Raw genomic sequence first — 18,129 nt, 5'->3', positions numbered from 1 at the left:
GTAACCCAAGAGTAGATTCTATCCAGATCCTTTGCCAGGCTAATGGAATCTTGGCCATTCCTACCAGAAACTAATTTTGTATCGTCAGCATAAGAAGAGAGACTTGCAGTTATACTGACCTTTTGAAGCGGAGCAATGAATATTATAAAAAAGAGGGGACCCTAGGATGGAACCCTGGGTAACACCCGACTTGGCATCATGTATGTCACTAAGAGATCCCTCGGCCTTAACAAGTTGCTTCCTATCCTGAATGAAGCTTCTTATCCAATTGAGAACCTTGCCTTGGATCCCAATGTCATTGCTGGAAGACAAACACATTTCTCCAGAAATCAAAACTAAACGTATACACTATCATTCAATCATTACTATTGGCTTTTCAACTTGGCACTCGGGATCCGGGAACCGCAACAACAACGAAACAAGCACCGAACCATAAAGAATACAAATGATAAAATCATAATCAAACAGCCACCTATAAAAAGTGCGACATCTAAACAACAAAATTGGAACCAATTGAGATGTCTATTAGCCGGTCTCAGGTGCTTGGCTCCTTTGTGACGAATCAGGAACTCCGCACTGTGAACCGCTTTATCTAGAGGATGGATGGGATTGTCTTTGAACAACGATGACATCCGCTCCAAGGTCGAATCGAAAGAGGGATTCGTCGTCACCTCCATGATGGTTGAGCTGCAATCAAATGGAAGATATTAGGCAATTTCATTGCGTTCCTTGATTCTTCTGTCTCTCTTCTTCTGTGTTTTTAGTTATTCATGCTCATTTCAAAAAATCATGTCAACTTCATTATTTTCATGCTTACTAGAGTAACTCCTCGGTGAGATCTGGCCAATCAATTTGCTTTCCAAATCCCAGTCTCTCGGCTCTGGCCGCATTGGCGAATTGGTCGGCAAATCCGGGCATGTAGATCATGGGCACACCGTGGAAGAGGGCTTCTTGTGTGCTGAGCAAGCCTCCGTGAGTGATGAAGAGCTTGGCATTGGGATGGGCCAATATGTCTTGCTGGGGGCACCAATTTTTAAGGAGAATGTTGCTGGGCTTATTGGTCATTTCCTCGGTTTCCCATTTCCAAATGACGCGTTGCTTCAACCGCCCCAAAGTGTTCATGAGTTGTTGTTGCTTCTCCAAAGGCATGTTGCTTCCCGTGAGGATCTACAATTGAGAAAAAGTCCCTTTGACAGTTTTTAAGGAGTCAATGATTGAGGGTTCCGACAAAACAAGTACGTATGTTTGTTCCTAAGTCAGAGTTATAGAACGAAGTAGAGCTCTAGCACTGAGTAGAGCTCTAAGTAGATAAATGAAACTGATAAGAAATCGGTTCGACAAAGCTTGCCCCGTGAAAGAGTTAATATGCGACTTTGACACATTTGGGTGCTTAGTTTTACAAATTAACTGACAAATCCAGAACCTTCTTTCATTCCTAGCAATGAACCCGAACAAACAAAAAAAAATGAATTGGTCTGTCACAATTGCTGCCGTATTTTCAAATCGTGGGCACAAAAATGTAAGAAAAAGAATGAAACGGTAAATAAAAAAGGCTTAAATTTTGGGAGGACACGTAGTGAAGGTGCTCATGCAGTTTTCTATTAAGAGAGGGAGCCTGACCTTTCTCCAAAAGGAAACTTTTAGACGCCAAGCACATCTACTGGCAGAGAAACAATGGATACAAACATGAATGACACTGGCTATAGGAAAGGATTGGACGACAAGGCAGCTGGCTTAAAACAATGATTTCAATATTCTGGTGTAGCAATTGCTACATCAGAAGACAATGGGTTGGGCATTTCAATTTCTCTTCAACAAACAGTTATCTCTTGTTATCATGACTGAACAGAAAAAAAGTTAAAGGTGAGTTGATTTATCTTATGTTTAATTTCGTTTTTCCTAACATCCACATTGGTAAATAATCTTTGGCCTATTCCTTTTTTTGATGAAATTGAATGATCAGTGTAAATTTTTCGAGACGTGTAGGATATTATTATGTTAGTTTCATCAAATATGCACTTCTATGAATGTTGTCAAACATGAGGTTTAGTTTCTTTTTAAGTCAACCAGCATGTCATCTACTTAAAAGCAATTGAAAATTTCACTTTTATTGCAGGCATTTTCAGCTCCATAATATTGAATTATTATTTTTTTATTCCTATGTTTTTTATTTTGTTTTTTTTTCCACACCTGTCTAACATGATACAAATGACTTTGTAAGATACATTCATTTTTTATTTTATTTTGAAGAACTGGGTCAAGCCCTCCTCCTCCTTAGCTGTTTTCGTCAAATCCATTAATGGCAACTTGCATCCACCTACATTCTTCAACGCTCTCTTGAGCACATGTTTTTGGGGGGAAAGACTGGTCCCACACGGAATATGTATTCTTTTATTTAAATGATTTTCAACCCTGGTAGAATCTTTGAGAAAGAAGCATTTGCGGAATCAATCGTTGGCTTCTAATTGCTTTGAGTCAAGATTATATCTTGAAAACCTATTATCTCAATATAAAACGCCATTTTCAATGGCCGTTACTCTTCACACTTGCAGTTTACTTCAGTTTGGACTCCAAAAAAATGACATGGTTCTCTTCAAACTCGTTAACCTATCGCCTTTCTTCAAGTCTCGTTTTTATAAGCGTCATTCAACGAAAACAATTGCCATTGAATTACATTTACTTTTTACATCCCCCAGTTATTGAACTTTGCACCTGCGTTTTTCTTACTTACCGAACCAAATGAAACATAGATCACTCCATGCTCAGCTTCATCCATCCATTTCTGAATATCTTTGGGTAGTGCCTTTCCTTCACGGCAATGGATTCCCCCCACAAAGATGGTATTGGGATTAATCGGCCTTACTCCATCATAAATAGGATGAGAATTCGTGAAAAGAAGCTCCGCATTTTTACCCGCTCCCCAAACATCCGGTCTCTCGGTCAGATTTAGGTGTCTCTGAACTTCTGGGCTGATGGACATCCAATAAGAAAACCGCACGAATGTCTCCATTCCCACCAAAACCAACGTGTTCAATACTCGTTGTAGAAATGTCATCTCTTGAGAGTAATTAAGGAACTCCACGGGAATGTAGGAAGGATTAACAGGGTTGCCCATAAGGAAATCGTATGCTGGAATCCGTGTGGCGGGAAAGTAAAACGCAAAGGGGATCTTGTGGATCTCCGTTAAGGCGTAGAAAACGGCATCGATGCTGGTGATGAATACTATAGCCACGTCAAAATCGGGTTTGTGATCGACCATTTCCCGGATCTCCGGCATGGCCATCACTTTGTTTTGACCCGCGATCATAATGTCCTTGAACTTGGCAAAGTTCATCATTTTCTCGCCGCTAAACACTGCTGTGGAGTTGGTGGCTTTAGTAAAGTCAATTTCAGTGATCACCGATTTGACATTGGGAGCTTTCTGAAGTACTTTATCCTGAAATGGGCTTACAACGGTGAGGTTATGACCTCTCTCTGCCAGTTTGTGAATGAGCGGCTGCCAAGTGTTCCAATGGCTATTGGAGCCCATGCTCATGTAGAACAGTATAGATCCAGATTGAACCCATCCTATGGAGAGGAGAACTAACAAAGTGCCTTTGAACATAATTGACAGTCAGTTGTGAAATGATATTGAATAGAAGTGAACGAAAACAAGTAAAGATAACAGTGGTCCCTTATCTATTTTGAACTGCCAATTGTTGAGTGGTCAAATGTTTAACATTCATGTTGACCCGTTGCTAAGGGTGGGTATGACATCATTAACTATCTAAAGTTTTTTTGTGTTCACGTAAAGTCCGATGATTGTGCATGTCTTTGGGTATGGTTGAAGTTGAAAATATCACTAAAGGCTAGTGCTGGGATGAGTCCTTTCATTTTCTGACTTTTTGTCGGACTCGATGTGGATTCCAGCCAAACAAGAAAGAAAAAAAAAGCTCAACAAAGCTAATGAAATCATGATTCAAGGGCTGCTTTCTTATATCGTCAGTTCATGATGAAGAAAAGCCCGTTTTCGGACGAAATGTAAAAGAATGTTTTGTTTTTTCGACGTGTCTGGACTATAGTTCTTTCTAAACGACTGAATTTAGAGCACGCTAAATACAATGTTTTTATTTCCTACTGCCATGCCCTACTTCTGTAAGCTTTATGTTTCTCCGAAGGCGGGATTGGAACCCAGGCCCTCTGGGGAACCATGTCGTGTCTCTATCGGGTTCGTTAGACCACTCAGCTACCATGGTTCCTTATTTCATGTTTGGTTAGTGATTACAAGTGATCAAAATATAATTAAAAAGTGTATCCATTAACATTTTAATTTTTTTGTGCTATTGAATAACTGTCAATCAAGAAAAAAAGATATGCTTCATCTTTCTTGCCAATTGCTCTTTATCATGAAATCGAAGAATTTTGTGGCTAAACCTTGCTTTGCATGTTAGTCCCCCCAAGAGGTTTCACAATAACCAAAAAAATGAAACTTTTTGAGGGTAATATTAGTATAATTCTATTATATGTTTCCTAAATATTGATGACATTGCATTTAGATACGCTAATAAAGTTGCAGATATCATCTATTAACTACGCCCTTGAAGGGATTGTTTTATTTTCAATAAAATCATGTTTTGAATTTTTACTGGTAGGTGCTAGGTTCAGAAGAATGAGCCTCGTCTGGAAGGAATCCATCAGCAAGCTGAAGGTCCCCACCAACATGGACGGCCTGAAGATTGCCTTGAAAAAAGTTTGGTCAGAGATTCCAAGACAAATTTTGCAAAACTTGATAGGAGGGATGCCAAACCGAAGTAAACAATGCATTGAATTGAAAGGAAATTAAATAGGTTTATGATCTTTTGTAGCTGCACTTCAAATTAATATGAAATACATTTTGAAGAAATGCCCTATTTTGAAACCTTTGATACATCCTGTACAGGAGTATTTTGTTTTTGCAACGCCCAGTAAAGACAAATGTACTAGAAGAATAACTATTTATACAATATCGGGGCCATTCTTTGCGTAGACTTTATAAAAGTGAGGCTTGAAGAAAGTGGATAAGGTCAAGACACCTTGAATAGCGCCCTTACGCTGCACAAAATATGTTTTACGTTCTGCACTTGAGAGGGTGCTTTGTCGTTCAGCCTCTACCAAATACAAAGGGCTAATTGGGCCAATTACCTTTTTATTGAATTATTGTGTTTGTATTGTTTTTGGCTAATTCTATCAAAATCTTATTTATGATTAGAGCCCTGGGTCTCATAATGTCCGGAAAAGAAATTGTGTTCAAGGCAAGGCAAGAGCATTTTATTTAGCAGTCTACCGTGCCTCTTCATATTTTCTTTTGGCTGTGTGACGTTGCAAAAAAGGGCTCTCATACGTTTGCACAGACCACTAGAAGAAGTGGAAAGCTTCTTTTAGTGGAAGTGACGTTTGCTATTTCATGCCGTCGAGTTTGAAGAGAAGAGCGAGGGCTCACCCGAGCTTCTCTTCACACAAGAGGGCATGAAATGGCGAATGCGTTGTAGATGTTGACCGATCAACATTTTGAGATCCGAACCAAATCCACGAATGGCAGGTTAGGTAAGGTTAGGTTAGAAGCATAGTAGATTTTATTACATGACGTTAATGTTAGGTGCTGTCCAAAATTCGGACATTGACGTCATCTCTTGATGTCAGCTGACGCAGAATCTCAGTGTTAAGGACTATAACGAATGACAGCCGGGGGTAGCATTCTTAATCCCCAACATTCTGAAATGCTCTCCCAAACAAAGTCTCGTTGGGGAACGGTCTTCCTATCACGGAATGCATATTCTTTTCCTGAAGTTTCTCAAATTCACTTGCCCATGGAGGAATGACACTCTTTTGTGACTTTGGGCTAGAGAAACGATTACAAGATCCCCTCTTCCTATGAGTGATTATTACTCAATGCTCAAGGCATGTTTGCCTCAAAAGCTTCAAATTTCTAGTCGTTGGGAGAAAAATGAAGAAGTTATGTAACGCTCGAATCAAGTCTAACGCGATCAAGAAACAAGACTTAGTATTACCTAGAAAAATGAAACAAGTGTTGGTCTAGTTCGTAAGTCGTAGACTGCCCTTTATTCATGAGAAACATAGCTTTATGTACAGAACGGGAACAGGGAAAAGGAGGGAGGTGCTTAAGGCAGAGAAGAGGAGGAGCTTAAAGTGCGTGTTCCAAGTCTGTCGCAGCATGTTGGAGCATAGAGCCCCTCTTTGGGATCAGGGTGTGGTTCTCTCATGACGATGCTTTAGCTCGTATACGAATATGGAGGTCGAAAAAAAACGAGTGACGAGAATTTATTGGGTTGTTACACTTAAACCATTTTAAAGTCCATTGCAATTACTGGGCCTCGAAAAAGAATTCTATTTTGCGCCGGATTAATTCTTCTTAAATTGGGAAAACATGAAAATTATAATTTGCAAAATTGGTTTAAAAATGCAAAGAAGTGTTACAATGGTAAAAGGTCTTTTAGCCCTTTTTAACGTCTTTTCTTCATATTTGTCTGTTACAAAATGGTAAGCACACGCAATGGATTTATTAGTTCTTGATGAGTCTAAAAAGTGGAAAACGTCGATAAATGGCAAAAATAAGAAAATTGGAAAGTTGATGCAAAAATTCTTTTGGCGAAAAAGGTCATAAAAAGTAAAAATTATCTAACCTAAACTTTCTTTTTTGTAACTTGTGATTTCCTTACTATATTTTAGTGTCCGATCAACCCTTGCTCAAGCCCTACAGTTATTGTAAAGAAAGGTTTTTGGGGCATTTGCTATTTTCCACGCTTACTACATACCGAGTCACTATCTGCAAGAGATACTAAGAAACCCCCCGAGCAAAACGCAAGGCCAGGTCTGTCCCATATGGACGATAACTTCCCCACTCCACACACAAAAAATATAATGAAGGGACATAACAATTTGAAGGCATCGAATATGGCAACAAGATCGAAATCCCACAAGCATCCTGACCAAGTCCAAACCAAGCAGAAATCTTAATGGCTTCAAAAATGCTCAAACTTCTGTATTTCAATGCAAGAAGCATCATGAACAAGCTTCTTGAACTTAAAACTGTTGCAACCTCTGAATACCCAGACCTTATAATGATCACCGAGACTTGACTCAACCCCTCAATATGCTGTTCCGAAGTGGCACTCGCTGGTTACGACCTCATTGCGAGGAAAGATCGCGATTTGGATTAAGAACAATATCAACTGCTCAGATATACAAGTAGGGTTGAATAATGTATGTGGGGCTCGTATAGGATCGCTGGAAATGTACTGTGTCTATTTTTCCCCGAACGCAACCAATGAAGACAGAGCTCAAGTATGCGGGTTCTTGGCAGAGACCCCTACTGATGGGGTAATGATTGGCGATTTTAGCCACCCTTATATTGATTGGTCATCTCTCGTGGCTTCATCATCAAGAGATACCGACTTTTTAGATGCAATTTGTTCGGGATTCCTTAAAAATGACTATCAAAAGTACAGAAATGTTTGTACCTCCGTCAAAGAGGGCGTGAAGGCCGCTAAACTGTCTTATGAAGAGAGATTATCGGAAGCAAGAAATGAACGAAATTTTATGGTTATGTGAACTCAGTTAAGAAGGTGAAAGCCAAGATTGGACCCATTTATGACGGTGATGGTGACTTATGCGACAATGAACAAAATATCGTTAACATTCTTAGCGACTATTTTTGATCAGTGTATCACAAAGTGCCTAGCACTGTAATAAGAAACCTTGACAATGAAACACTCAAAGAGTCGTTGGGCTCTCGGTTTGCCACGTTTACCATCAAACAAGTGCTGGACAAGATTGTGGCCCTAAAGCCCTCAATAAGTGTTGGACCAGACGGAATTTGTTCATCAATTCTTAAACGCCTGGGCCCATCAATCGCTATCCCATTAGCAATCATTTTCAACGGATCACTTCAGGAGGGGTTTGTGCCCGCAGATTGGCGTGAGGCCAATGTGTGTCCCATATTCAAAGGTGGCGATTCCCGACACAGTAAGAATTACAGACAAATATCCTTGACCTCCATCCCGTGTAAATTAATGGAGAGTTTGCTGAAAGACGTCATTGTTGCCCATCTAGAGGATACGTCTGTTCTTGTGGGCACACAACATGGCTTCAGGACAGGACGGTCTTGTGTGACAAACTTTATTGGAACATTTGCAATTCGTGACTAGTAGACTGGAAGAAAAAACACCAGTAGATACAATATATCTCGATCTCTCCAAGGCGTTTGATATGGTTCCCCATCATGCACTCATAAACAAATTGAAGGAAGAGGGTATCGAGGGCTATCTCTCGGATTGGATCATGAATTGGTTAAACGAAAGGAAACAAAGGGTTGTCCTGAATGGCGTCCATTCTGATTGGAAACCGGTGACATCGGGGGTGCCCCAGGGTAGTGTCTTGGGGCCCATATTAATTTTGGTGTTTGTGAATGACATGCAAGTCTCCATTGGAACTCGCATGTTAAGTTTTGCTGACGATACGAAGATATTCCGTGCTATAAAGGACGACACCGATGCCTTAAAGCTGTAAGAGGATCTGGATCGTCTAGCCTTGTGGTCAAAAATGAATGGGACGAGTTTTAGCGCAACGAAGTGCAAGGTGACGAGGTTTGGTGGGTCGACTCATCGTGGCCATATAACATTGGTGGGACACCCTTGGATGTAATACATCAATACAAGGACATCGGATTGTGGTCGACTGCGGGCTAAAATTTTCTATTAATACTACACTTCTGATTAGCAAGGCCAACAAAATCATGGGCATTATCCGTCGTCATTTTAGTTCAAAAGAGGCCAGCACTTCAAGTGAAACTTTTCAAAACATTTGCGATGCCAATACTCAACTATGGCAGCCCGATATCCTCACCATATTTTGTAAAGGACAGATCAGCCTTGGAGATGATCCAACGACGCTTCACGAAATAAATCGCAGGCATAGGCCAATTATCGTATCCGATGTGCCTTAGAGCACTACGTTTGGACACTTTGGACGAACGAAGAAGAAAATGTGATCTTGTGCTATTGTATAAGTACATTCAAGGTCTGGTCCCGATGCTAGATGAGCAACATTTTGCCTTTGCAAAGAATAAGTGTCACCTCGGGATTGGCTTGAGATCGTGCAGTTTGGAGTTGTTGTGGAAACCATTTGCCAGACAGTCCTCAAGGGCAAATTTCTTCTTTGTACGTGCGGTTGATTCTTGGAACCAATTGCCCCTCTATTGTCGGTCGTCAAAGTCATTGGCAAAATTCAAAACCAATTTATCACGTCTCCCATGAGTCCTCTTTAATTAACTTGACATATTTTGACGAAGTATTCAACTTTTCTTCCTCTTCTCCATTTCTTCTACCATTTTATCGTTTCATCTGCATCCTTTACTCTATATACGTTTAATGTCTTGAGTGGATCCTTTAATAATATGTTGGGATAGTAATCACAAAACTTCTTTTATGGTACACACAGCGCACCAAAATAACTCAAGTTCAAACGGCTCCTTTAATTGCACAAACTCAATCAATTTTGAACAAAGAGACAGTCTACTATTCAATATGCAGAGATTCTTTATTCAAAATCCAATCAAAAATATGTCAAAATGGCACAAGTTGCACTTTGATTCAACCAAATTTCATTGATTTATGTCAAGTTTAAGGGCCGTTCACACGATGGTGTCCCAATCTCAGACAAAATCCAATCCAAGGCAGCTATAATTGGAAAACAAATATTAATGTTAGCGCGTGTTTAAATAAAATGATTGCTGGGGAATACCTGATACATTGGAATACACAAATGGAGCCTCGGGAACGGTGCATCCGGGACCAAATGAGCTCACTCCAACCAGTTCATAATAGTTTTCGTTGGCCTCGTTTGAAATCATTGGCCCTCCTTGGTCACCCTGAAATGTGTTATATCCAAGTGGAAAATTCTTGAATTCTTGAAGGGCCCTTTCCCTCCGGCATTTTACCTTGCCTTCCAACAATAAAAGCAAGAGTTACAAAGATTTTTCTTAAATCCAACGAGACAAGTTACCAAAGGATTGACACTAATGAGTTGTCATATTCAAGCACTTTGATGGTGTCAAACACAAATGTATAAAGGACCTTATTTTGCATTTTGTACATGAAATAAATGTATTCAGCCAGAAAAAAATGGAGCGAAATGCATCAAAAGTGCGGTTCTAATGCTAAAACAAGCAAAACCATACATTGGCTCAACCCTACCTCAACAGCATTGATTAAAAATTGAAATGATGACCGATGCCAAATTTGTCTTTTTAACCGTTTTTTTAAACAGCCCTTTGAACAGGAGATGACGGTAGCGCCTGAAATTGATGAGCTAGCTTAAAAACTTCTAAACGATTGATTGCTTGCTGGACCATTTGTCGCTATGAGTTTCTGGTGGGGTGATATAATGGAATATCGTGATAAGAACTTCAGTCCTAGTAACAATCCCGATATAAGCACCTATTTCATTGAAATTAAACTTCAGTTATAAGAACCATTCCAAGATGGAAATTATATGGACACCTGTTTGGGAAAATATATTTGATTTTCGTTTCAAATCTGCGCTTGTTTCCTCAAATAATCAAAGAAAGATTCGATACGTCAAATTTACTTTTGAGGTTTTGTCAAGAAAAATACTTGAATAGTCCGATATTTAAAGAAATTCAGACAAAAAAGTGCACAAAAATGCATACTTCTTCAATTTATAATGAAATATTACATGTTTGAGTTTTTTTTGCATTCATTAGTCATCAGTCATTGCATTATTATCATAAACCTCCAGAAAAAGTAGAGTTCTGCTATAAGAACAATCCGGATTTAAGAGTCATTTTTCCATCAATTTTTGGAGATTCCTACTATATCCTGATTTCATCATTTTCCTTCTTGTTTTATTTGAATAAAATTTACCAAAATTTGCAAACTTTTGTTTCAGTGCAGCTGTCATGTTCAATGGATTTCGATTCGATTGTCAAACTTACTGCCTAATTGCTAAATTGACTAGCTATTTGAGCTAAAACATTGATCTCTTTTTCACTTTGTAAATATAATTGCAGAAGCAACTCGTACCTAAATAAGCAGATCTACATTTCATTGTTTTGCAATTAAGTTCAAATACTAAATTTCATGCTTTGTAGTAAAAACTTCTTTTCATATTATTGTGAAAATAGTTGCCCCTACTGCATGCAGCAGCGCCACCTAACTAAGTAAACAGACTTGCTCTTAAGGGTTACCATATGCACAGCTGTTAATATGAAAGAAACCTTCATACCGAACAAGGTCCTTGTCCTCCAACAGTCGATTCTGCGCACATCATATTATTTGTTATTGTATACTGAAGCTCCTGTTGACAATCACTGGATGATATAGTGGAAACGGTCGCCTGTGAAATAAATGTCCAAAGGAAATTTGTTTCACTATGCTGTGAGTCTTAACCATTGTGTAACTTAAATTCACCGCTTGTAGAATGCTGTTAGAAGCCCCTCCTGTAGCTCCCCATCCAGTTGTTATAGCCTGAAATGATTGGAATACATATACAGTTGAAGATGCCTTTCCAAACTGCTCACAGAACATACTTCAAAACTTTGCTTTATACTTTTGCATATCAGACTTGGGAATCTCAGTTGACGTCGATTCAATAAAAAGGCCAATTAGGCAAGTGGTAAAACGGGTAAAGAACAAAACTTTCCATTCTGAGCTTGAACACAATGTTTTGTAAAAAAAATACAAAACAATCAATGTGGTGGCATTAATCTTCTGAGGAGCAATATAAATTGTCCTTCAAATCTAAGACCAGAATTTTCTGGCCGTATTCAACATCAAAACTCTTTGGATATGCTTGAGAGCGAGACGCATTTGAAGAGGAAGTGCATGATTTTGACTCAAATTATTATTTGAATTTGCGTTTTCAAGATAAACAGAAATCACAATAACCTAGCGTATAAGGTGCTTTACCGCAGTTCTACAGCCTTGCCATAATAAACCAATTTGAGAGAAAAAAAGAAAGCCTAAAAAAGGTGCTTTTTCGACCAAAAACAGTCTTGTCCAGCTGGGAATAGTGCGAAAAATGGTGAAAATAGCATTAAGGTTGCAAAAGTAGCAAAAGAGGTTGCTTTGGATCGTTTTGTAGGGTCTATTTATGTTGCAAAACGCTTGGCTTGGAACTTCAACTTCATATCTTATAATCTCCGTTCAAATTCGTCATTTTCGTGTTGATATTAATAAAATTTGAATATGCTACCAATTTAAATCACCCATACTCTCACCCTTTTATCAAGGCTAGATTGTGCTGTCAATCATTTGATAAATGTCTAATGATGAAAAGCGTTAAAAGATTTGTCAGTTTAACCATTCTCTCTAAACACTGAATAGATATGATATTAAAGCTAATTTCGTTGAAAAAAAATTGCCAAATGGAGCTTTTTAAATGAGCCATTTTGCAACAAAAGTCCCTTTGAACGGCAGATGTCGACAAATCTGATGACGACAAATTGAAAACATCCATCTGACTGAATTTCGATCGTTTGATCCAACAACGAGCTTCGGTAGAATCAAAATTTGTCGAAAAATCATCAGCGTAGTCATTAACTAATGTCATGATGCAAACCTATAAATCTACCAATCATGAAATGGCAGATCTGCCACAATAGACTTTAAAGAAGATTGACTTACTTCAGATCCCAATGGAAGTTCATGTCCAGGTACTGGTAAACAAATTGGTCGAATGTTAGGAAAATCACTAAAGTTAATAGGGCCCTTCAACTCAACAATGGCAAAGTCGTTGTCTAATGTCAATTCGTTGTAATCCGGATGAAGCGTGACCCTAAAAGATAAATTTTTGCTCAACTATTTTTGCCACGGAGCAAAGGATAATGATATAAAACATCAAACATTTTGTCTAGTGCAAAAAGCGAGGTCGTTATATCGAGGTCTTGAAGGTCATGGAGTCCAAAGGCCGAGAGTGTTGACACGGAATGTGTTAGGCTGCGAAATAGGGAATGTCCATAAGAGAACTGAAAAATATCTCCGAAGAAACACTCACTTTAAGTTGGGTGTAAGGAAGCAGTGCGCAGAGGTGAGAACATGTCGATCCGAAATCAACGATCCTCCACAAAAATACGCATTCGTTGCTGAAGTTATTATTTGAACCAGAGTCTGCCATGGATATTCATTGACCTGAGTGTTTTCGCCACCCTGGATCCGGCTCATTCGATTGGTCTCGCCACACTCTAAATTGACGGTTAGAATCGTTTGAAGTCCCAACTCGTTTGGGCAACTTGTACTCACTGCATGGTTCTGGGGTTTCAGTAACGGGCCCTTGGGTAGTGGAAGGCAGATTATCCGCGCAAGAAATGAAGCATTGAAACCCATTAAAATTGTTATTTCGCCTGTTCGTCTTAAATGTCAAATTGAACCATCTGCCGGTAGAGAAGACTTCGATAATGTCCACGGTGCCACATAACCTAAATAGAAGGAATTTTGTTTGATAATACCTGGGGATAGATATGTTTTCTCTGCCATAAGCAATGTTCTTTAAAACGTTCATTGTTCGCATTAAACCGTTGGGTTTGTACTAATTTAAACTACTGCTTGTCTCTGTCAATGATTTTGAGGTCAAAAGCAAAAATGATCTAGTTGAAGCGTGCTTGCCCCAATCGTAGATTTCTAGACACTGGATGTCAGACGACCGACCACTCGGTTGGCTAAACAGTACAATAAACTGGTTTGTAATCAATTCCCAGGAGACCATCCATTGTACTGTTTTACCAGCCGAGTGGTCGGTCGTCCGACATCCAGTGTCTAGAAATCTATGCCCCAATTTACTAGTTTACTTTTACCCGGTTTTTTTCCAAAACTGAAAATGAAAACTTCTGATCAGATTGTGCAATTACGTTTTGTGTTTTGAGCCCATTCAAGACATCTCCTTGTATACATTACATCATTTTTTATTGTTAAAACTCTTTAAAACTCTTTATTGCAAGATGCAAGTCTCATTGGTTACTAGACATTTAAATATACTATATGTGATTGTATGTACAGTTTTTGATGACATCTTTGTTTGTTGGGGGCCCATTCTGGGTTCGAATATTGTTGTTATTATTATTATTGTTATTACTTTTGGTTTGTTTTTTATGTTTGATCTACCAACGAATTTGAGTTGGCAGACCGAACTGGTCCTTGAGTGTAGGGTTGATCTGGAATGGTATCTAAAAACGTGTCCAAGTCTGACTTGAAGGATGTTAAGGGATGAAATTATCATTATCATATCTTAATTGTGTCATTGAAACGATAATAAAACCTCGAAAATTCTCGGTACCCATTCCTTTCCTTTAACCCTCAAAGCGGCCTTATTTTTTCGTTCTTATCTGAGCAACTGAGGGAAACTTCAAGAAGCCGGCAAATTAAAGCAAATAGCAAATTAAATCCAAACACGCTGCAGGTTGGCTGAGCATATTGCCTACACTTTTACTCCATAGAATGACGTCATATGTTTGTATTCATTTCACTTTCTAAAGAGGAGTACAGTTGGAATGAAACACCTGATTTGGAGGTTTTGAGAAAGGTTATAAAAAATCATGATTTGGTATGATTTCTGAGTTTCCATGACTTCGGGTTATTAACAAGGAAGCTTCATAAGTTTGATGTTTTATGATACTACTATTTGTATCTTTTTGTGCTGTTGTGGCATACCTGCAGCAACCCTTATCTTTTGCTTAGTTGAGAATTGTTGTCTTTTTGCAAATACTTGCTTGACGTTTTACATTTCACTTATTTACTTACATTTGATAATTTTTGGCCAAAACTGCCAATTCAATTTGCCAGATATGTTGAGTTATGGCTAAGAAGAGGTAAAAGCGCTGAAATATTGTCCATTAATACTTTAGGAAAAGTATAGGCAACGAGTCATCATATTTTTTATAATGAATAGTACTGTAATTAATTACTTATCTTGGCCCGAGGAACAAGAACTATAATCCGGCTCTTTCATTGCTGAACGGGCAAAGCCTCGTCTACTTCTTTGAATTTCCAAGCAACTGATGTTTTTACTCTGATCTATTCATTAATTTGTTATTTCCTTCCCCCCTTGAAACAAATTGACCCTTCAAATAATGAAGAGTATTTAGACTATTGTGTGGCACGTGAACATAGACATTATATCTTAAAAGCTGTAATCATACCGTCCATTATTGAGGTTGACATCGTCACTGAAATCAAAGTCTTGCCCCCGAATGCGCACGAAATCACGAGTGCAGTTGTCGCTTTCTTCCAACTCAAACGTCGGGCAGTTCAGTCGCATCTGGGAACATCGCCCTTGTTTCTAAATGAAAGAAGGAATCAATTGGTCAATTTTTGAGGTTAACATGACATGTGTCCCACGATTAACGCTTGTTTTTTCACTAGAGTGTACTAAAAGTGTCCTTGGGAAAGGTCGGGAAGGAGAACCGAAGTGGGAACCTCTCTCATGTATGGAAATTGAGCTAACCACTGCACCACGTCTTCTCCCTCCTACGGGTTACTTCCAAAAGCGGGGTTCGAACCTACGCCTTGTGAAGAACTATGTCGAGCCCCCCAATGGGTACATTTAGCCTCTCAGCTCTCTTGCTCTCTCTGAGCATACTAAGGATGGGTACTGAAATATCGTATCAGAGACGAGTTTTTCAAAAGCTCAGACCCCTGAGCAGGGCTTAAACCGTTGCCGAAAAAAAGTATCACCTTACCGTTACTTTTAATAAAAAATAACGCGTCTCCATTACTGTTCTTTAAAAAAAATAACGCGATACCGCTACCCTTGCTTTTGCATAAAAAGATGGCCAAAAATTGCAAAAAAGTGTTGTACTCTATTCTCAACATTTAGTTAATATGTCATTTGGGCAAATGAATAATATACCTGGGTTCAAGGATACAAGGGAACTAACACTAAGGTTTGTGTGATTTTGACAAGCATTTTTTCATCTTTCTTTTCACGGTTTGAAAAAGTTAAGATTTGCCAAGTATTCCAATAGTTTGACGAGAGGGAAATCAGGGTTACATTTTGAGGCCAAGTTACAGGTGTTCGTAATGCAATTATTAATGTCATACGCCACTAAAAATGTTAATTGATAACCCTAGTCGCAGCCACATGTGATTATTTATTTGATCCCATCAGTAGCACGGAGAGACGGAACTTTTAAGAAATTCGGGGAGAAAACCATTATGCATTTTTTTCTTTCCCTCCTCAAACCTATTTTGGTTCATGAGCTCCAAGAAGAGTCTGATTGGCATTGTTACTAAGCTTCTATAGTGGAGCAACCAAAATGATGCAAAGAAGAGAGTCCCGATATGGAACCCTGCCGAATACCTGTCGTTGAGCGACCCTTCAACCCTAACTATTAGCTTCCTATCATGAATGAAGCTTCTTATCCAATCGAGAACCTTACAATGGGTCCCAAAATCGTGGAGCTTGTTCAACAAACGGTCATGATCTACTTTATCAAAGGCCTTGGCAAAGTCAAGATAGAGAACATCAACTGACTCGTGACTCTGTTGTTCTTCAATGACTTGCTGGACAAACTAACAAGGATTTCATTAAATTTTGCCAACCTACGATGTTTGGAGCCCTGTTGAAACAAATGTTACTGTAATAAGCTACATCTTCAGATTGATTGACTTAAATCTGATTTTTCAGAAGTCTTGACGAAATGAAGCCCTCCTCTCTGCCTTCTCGGGCGTTTTCTTTATTTATTTTGCTTTCCTCAAATGTTCCAAGGAAACATGAAGGCGTTGATTCTGTACTAACTTTTAAGTCAGACTTAGTTCTGGTTTTAGTCAAAATTCTAGTTAGATCCGCCAACATTACATCGTACATGAATTTAAAGCTAAATAAGATATATTACGGTCGTTCTTTTCATTTTGAATTGCTAAGGATATCATTCCCAGCAGCAATGGAAAAGTGTGGAAAAATGAAACGTTTAAGTTAAACATGAAGGTAGGATGTTTCCTACCAATTCCCCCCAAAAAATTGCTAATCGGCTAATGAACTCAAAGACATACTCACTCTGACTTTATACGAGCAACGTTGAGGGCCATCGTAAAACTGAGACATTGAAAAATCGTGGCTTTGGATCACATAGCGATCATTGTCGCCCAAGGCATTTAGGCCCACACTATCTTCACATGAGAGAATCACGTCAGCTCCATGTACGCAGTAGATCGTGACCAGACAAAAAATGATGCCCTTAAGAAAGGGTACTTGGGGTTGCATTTTAGTCCTGAAAGAAAATGGAAAATCTTGATGACTTGTAATTTTTGAGCAAAGTTGCACGAATAAGTGACTTGAGGACAAAAGGAGAGTAGGGAGTAGTGAAGGACGAAAGGAAAGATCAGAGCTGGATTCTTGGATATGGTCGCCTCTTATCGTGTTTCTCGTGTTTCACGGTGTTTGAAAAGCTTTAACAAGTTGTGGGGGGAAAACACTATGTCAATCTTTGCAGTTTTCTACCCTGCGAAATCGTAAGGAACCCCTTTGACATAATTGCTTAATTGATTTCTTGTTCAGGTTTAACACTTGTGTACCGAAAAATTGCTCTTGGAGAACCTTTATTCACTATTGTTTATTTGACGTCCTACCTGATTACCAAAATTCCCAAACCTTGCTTGAGTGGCGATTGTAGGCAGTAATGAGATTGACAGATTTCGTCTCGACTTGTCCCATTCACTACTTTGCTGATATTTACGTATAATATTGGAATACATTGTTAAGTTAGGAATAGTTGATCAAATACGACAATGACAACAATAATATCAGGCTCCTTTTTCGAACAAAAAGTATGGCTAGATTTTGAGCATGGTCTGAAGACCATGAAATAAAGTTTTTCTCTTCCGTTTTATGCTATGAAAGCAATGCTACAAATTATTAATGTCGCCATTTCCGACCAAACGTCGAGTATGACTAAATCAAAGAGGCAATTCGGGCACTTTTTATCTTTGGGATAAACGGGGATAGAACTATAACTAATGTTACCTTAAATGTTCCAAGATTTGAGTGACAACTGAACGCATTCAATGCTTCCACGAAATATGATCATAAAACGTTTTATCAACCTTCTTTAATTGAAGGGATTTATTGGGAACTTCTTTTTTT

The 18,129-nt window shown here is 38.8% G+C and overlaps 2 protein-coding genes across 4 annotated transcripts in view; both read right to left on the bottom strand.

Annotated features, from left to right (window-relative positions):
- Positions 1–344: 344 nt before the first annotated feature.
- Positions 345–3,646, bottom strand: LOC131877579 (UDP-glycosyltransferase UGT5-like). Its single transcript, XM_059223285.1, has 3 exons — positions 2,732–3,646; positions 818–1,167; positions 345–687 (listed from the first exon to the last, which is right to left on the bottom strand). The coding sequence occupies exons 1-3, from the start codon at positions 3,602–3,604 to the stop codon at positions 366–368; spliced, it is 1,545 nt and encodes a 514-aa protein (XP_059079268.1). The 5' UTR covers positions 3,605–3,646; the 3' UTR covers positions 345–365.
- Positions 3,647–9,554: 5,908 nt separating this feature from the next.
- LOC131877582 (trypsin-like) overlaps positions 9,555–18,129 on the bottom strand; it is a 39,797-nt gene continuing 31,222 nt past the window's right edge. For 2 of the 3 annotated variants that reach the window (XM_059223290.1, XM_059223288.1), the window contains exons 2-11: positions 17,044–17,257; positions 15,188–15,327; positions 13,296–13,471; positions 13,051–13,237; positions 12,900–12,992; positions 12,681–12,831; positions 11,466–11,522; positions 11,281–11,391; positions 9,778–9,904; positions 9,555–9,713 (exon numbers count right to left, since the gene is read on the bottom strand). In XM_059223290.1, the coding sequence (XP_059079273.1) occupies positions 9,646–9,713; positions 9,778–9,904; positions 11,281–11,391; positions 11,466–11,522; positions 12,681–12,831; positions 12,900–12,992; positions 13,051–13,237; positions 13,296–13,471; positions 15,188–15,327; positions 17,044–17,250 (1,317 nt within the window). In that variant the 5' untranslated portion in view covers positions 17,251–17,257 and the 3' untranslated portion in view covers positions 9,555–9,645. Of the gene's footprint in view, positions 9,714–9,777; positions 9,905–11,280; positions 11,392–11,465; positions 11,523–12,680; positions 12,832–12,899; positions 12,993–13,050; positions 13,238–13,295; positions 13,472–15,187; positions 15,328–17,043; positions 17,258–18,009; positions 18,068–18,129 lie in introns of those variants that run through there. The other variant, XM_059223287.1, reaches the window with a different exon arrangement.

Source organism: Tigriopus californicus, chromosome 3 (genome assembly GCF_007210705.1).
Source record: "Tigriopus californicus strain San Diego chromosome 3, Tcal_SD_v2.1, whole genome shotgun sequence".
Classification (NCBI taxonomy): Eukaryota; Metazoa; Arthropoda; class Copepoda; order Harpacticoida; family Harpacticidae; genus Tigriopus; species Tigriopus californicus.
The sequence above is the reverse complement of the archived record's forward strand: the minus strand, read 5'-3'. Positions and strand labels throughout refer to the sequence as shown.

Excerpts from the sequence above, each read along its gene's own strand:
- LOC131877579 (XM_059223285.1), bottom strand. The coding sequence starts at position 3,604 with ATGTTCAAAGGCACTTTGTTAGTTCTCCTCTCCATAGGATGGGTTCAA. Across the intron at positions 1,168-2,731 it reads TCTATGTTTCATTTGGTTCG|ATCCTCACGGGAAGCAACAT; the intron begins GTAAGTAAGAAA and ends TCTCAATTGTAG. Across the intron at positions 688-817 it reads CTCACCGAGGAGTTACTCTA|CTCAACCATCATGGAGGTGA; the intron begins GTAAGCATGAAA and ends ATTTGATTGCAG.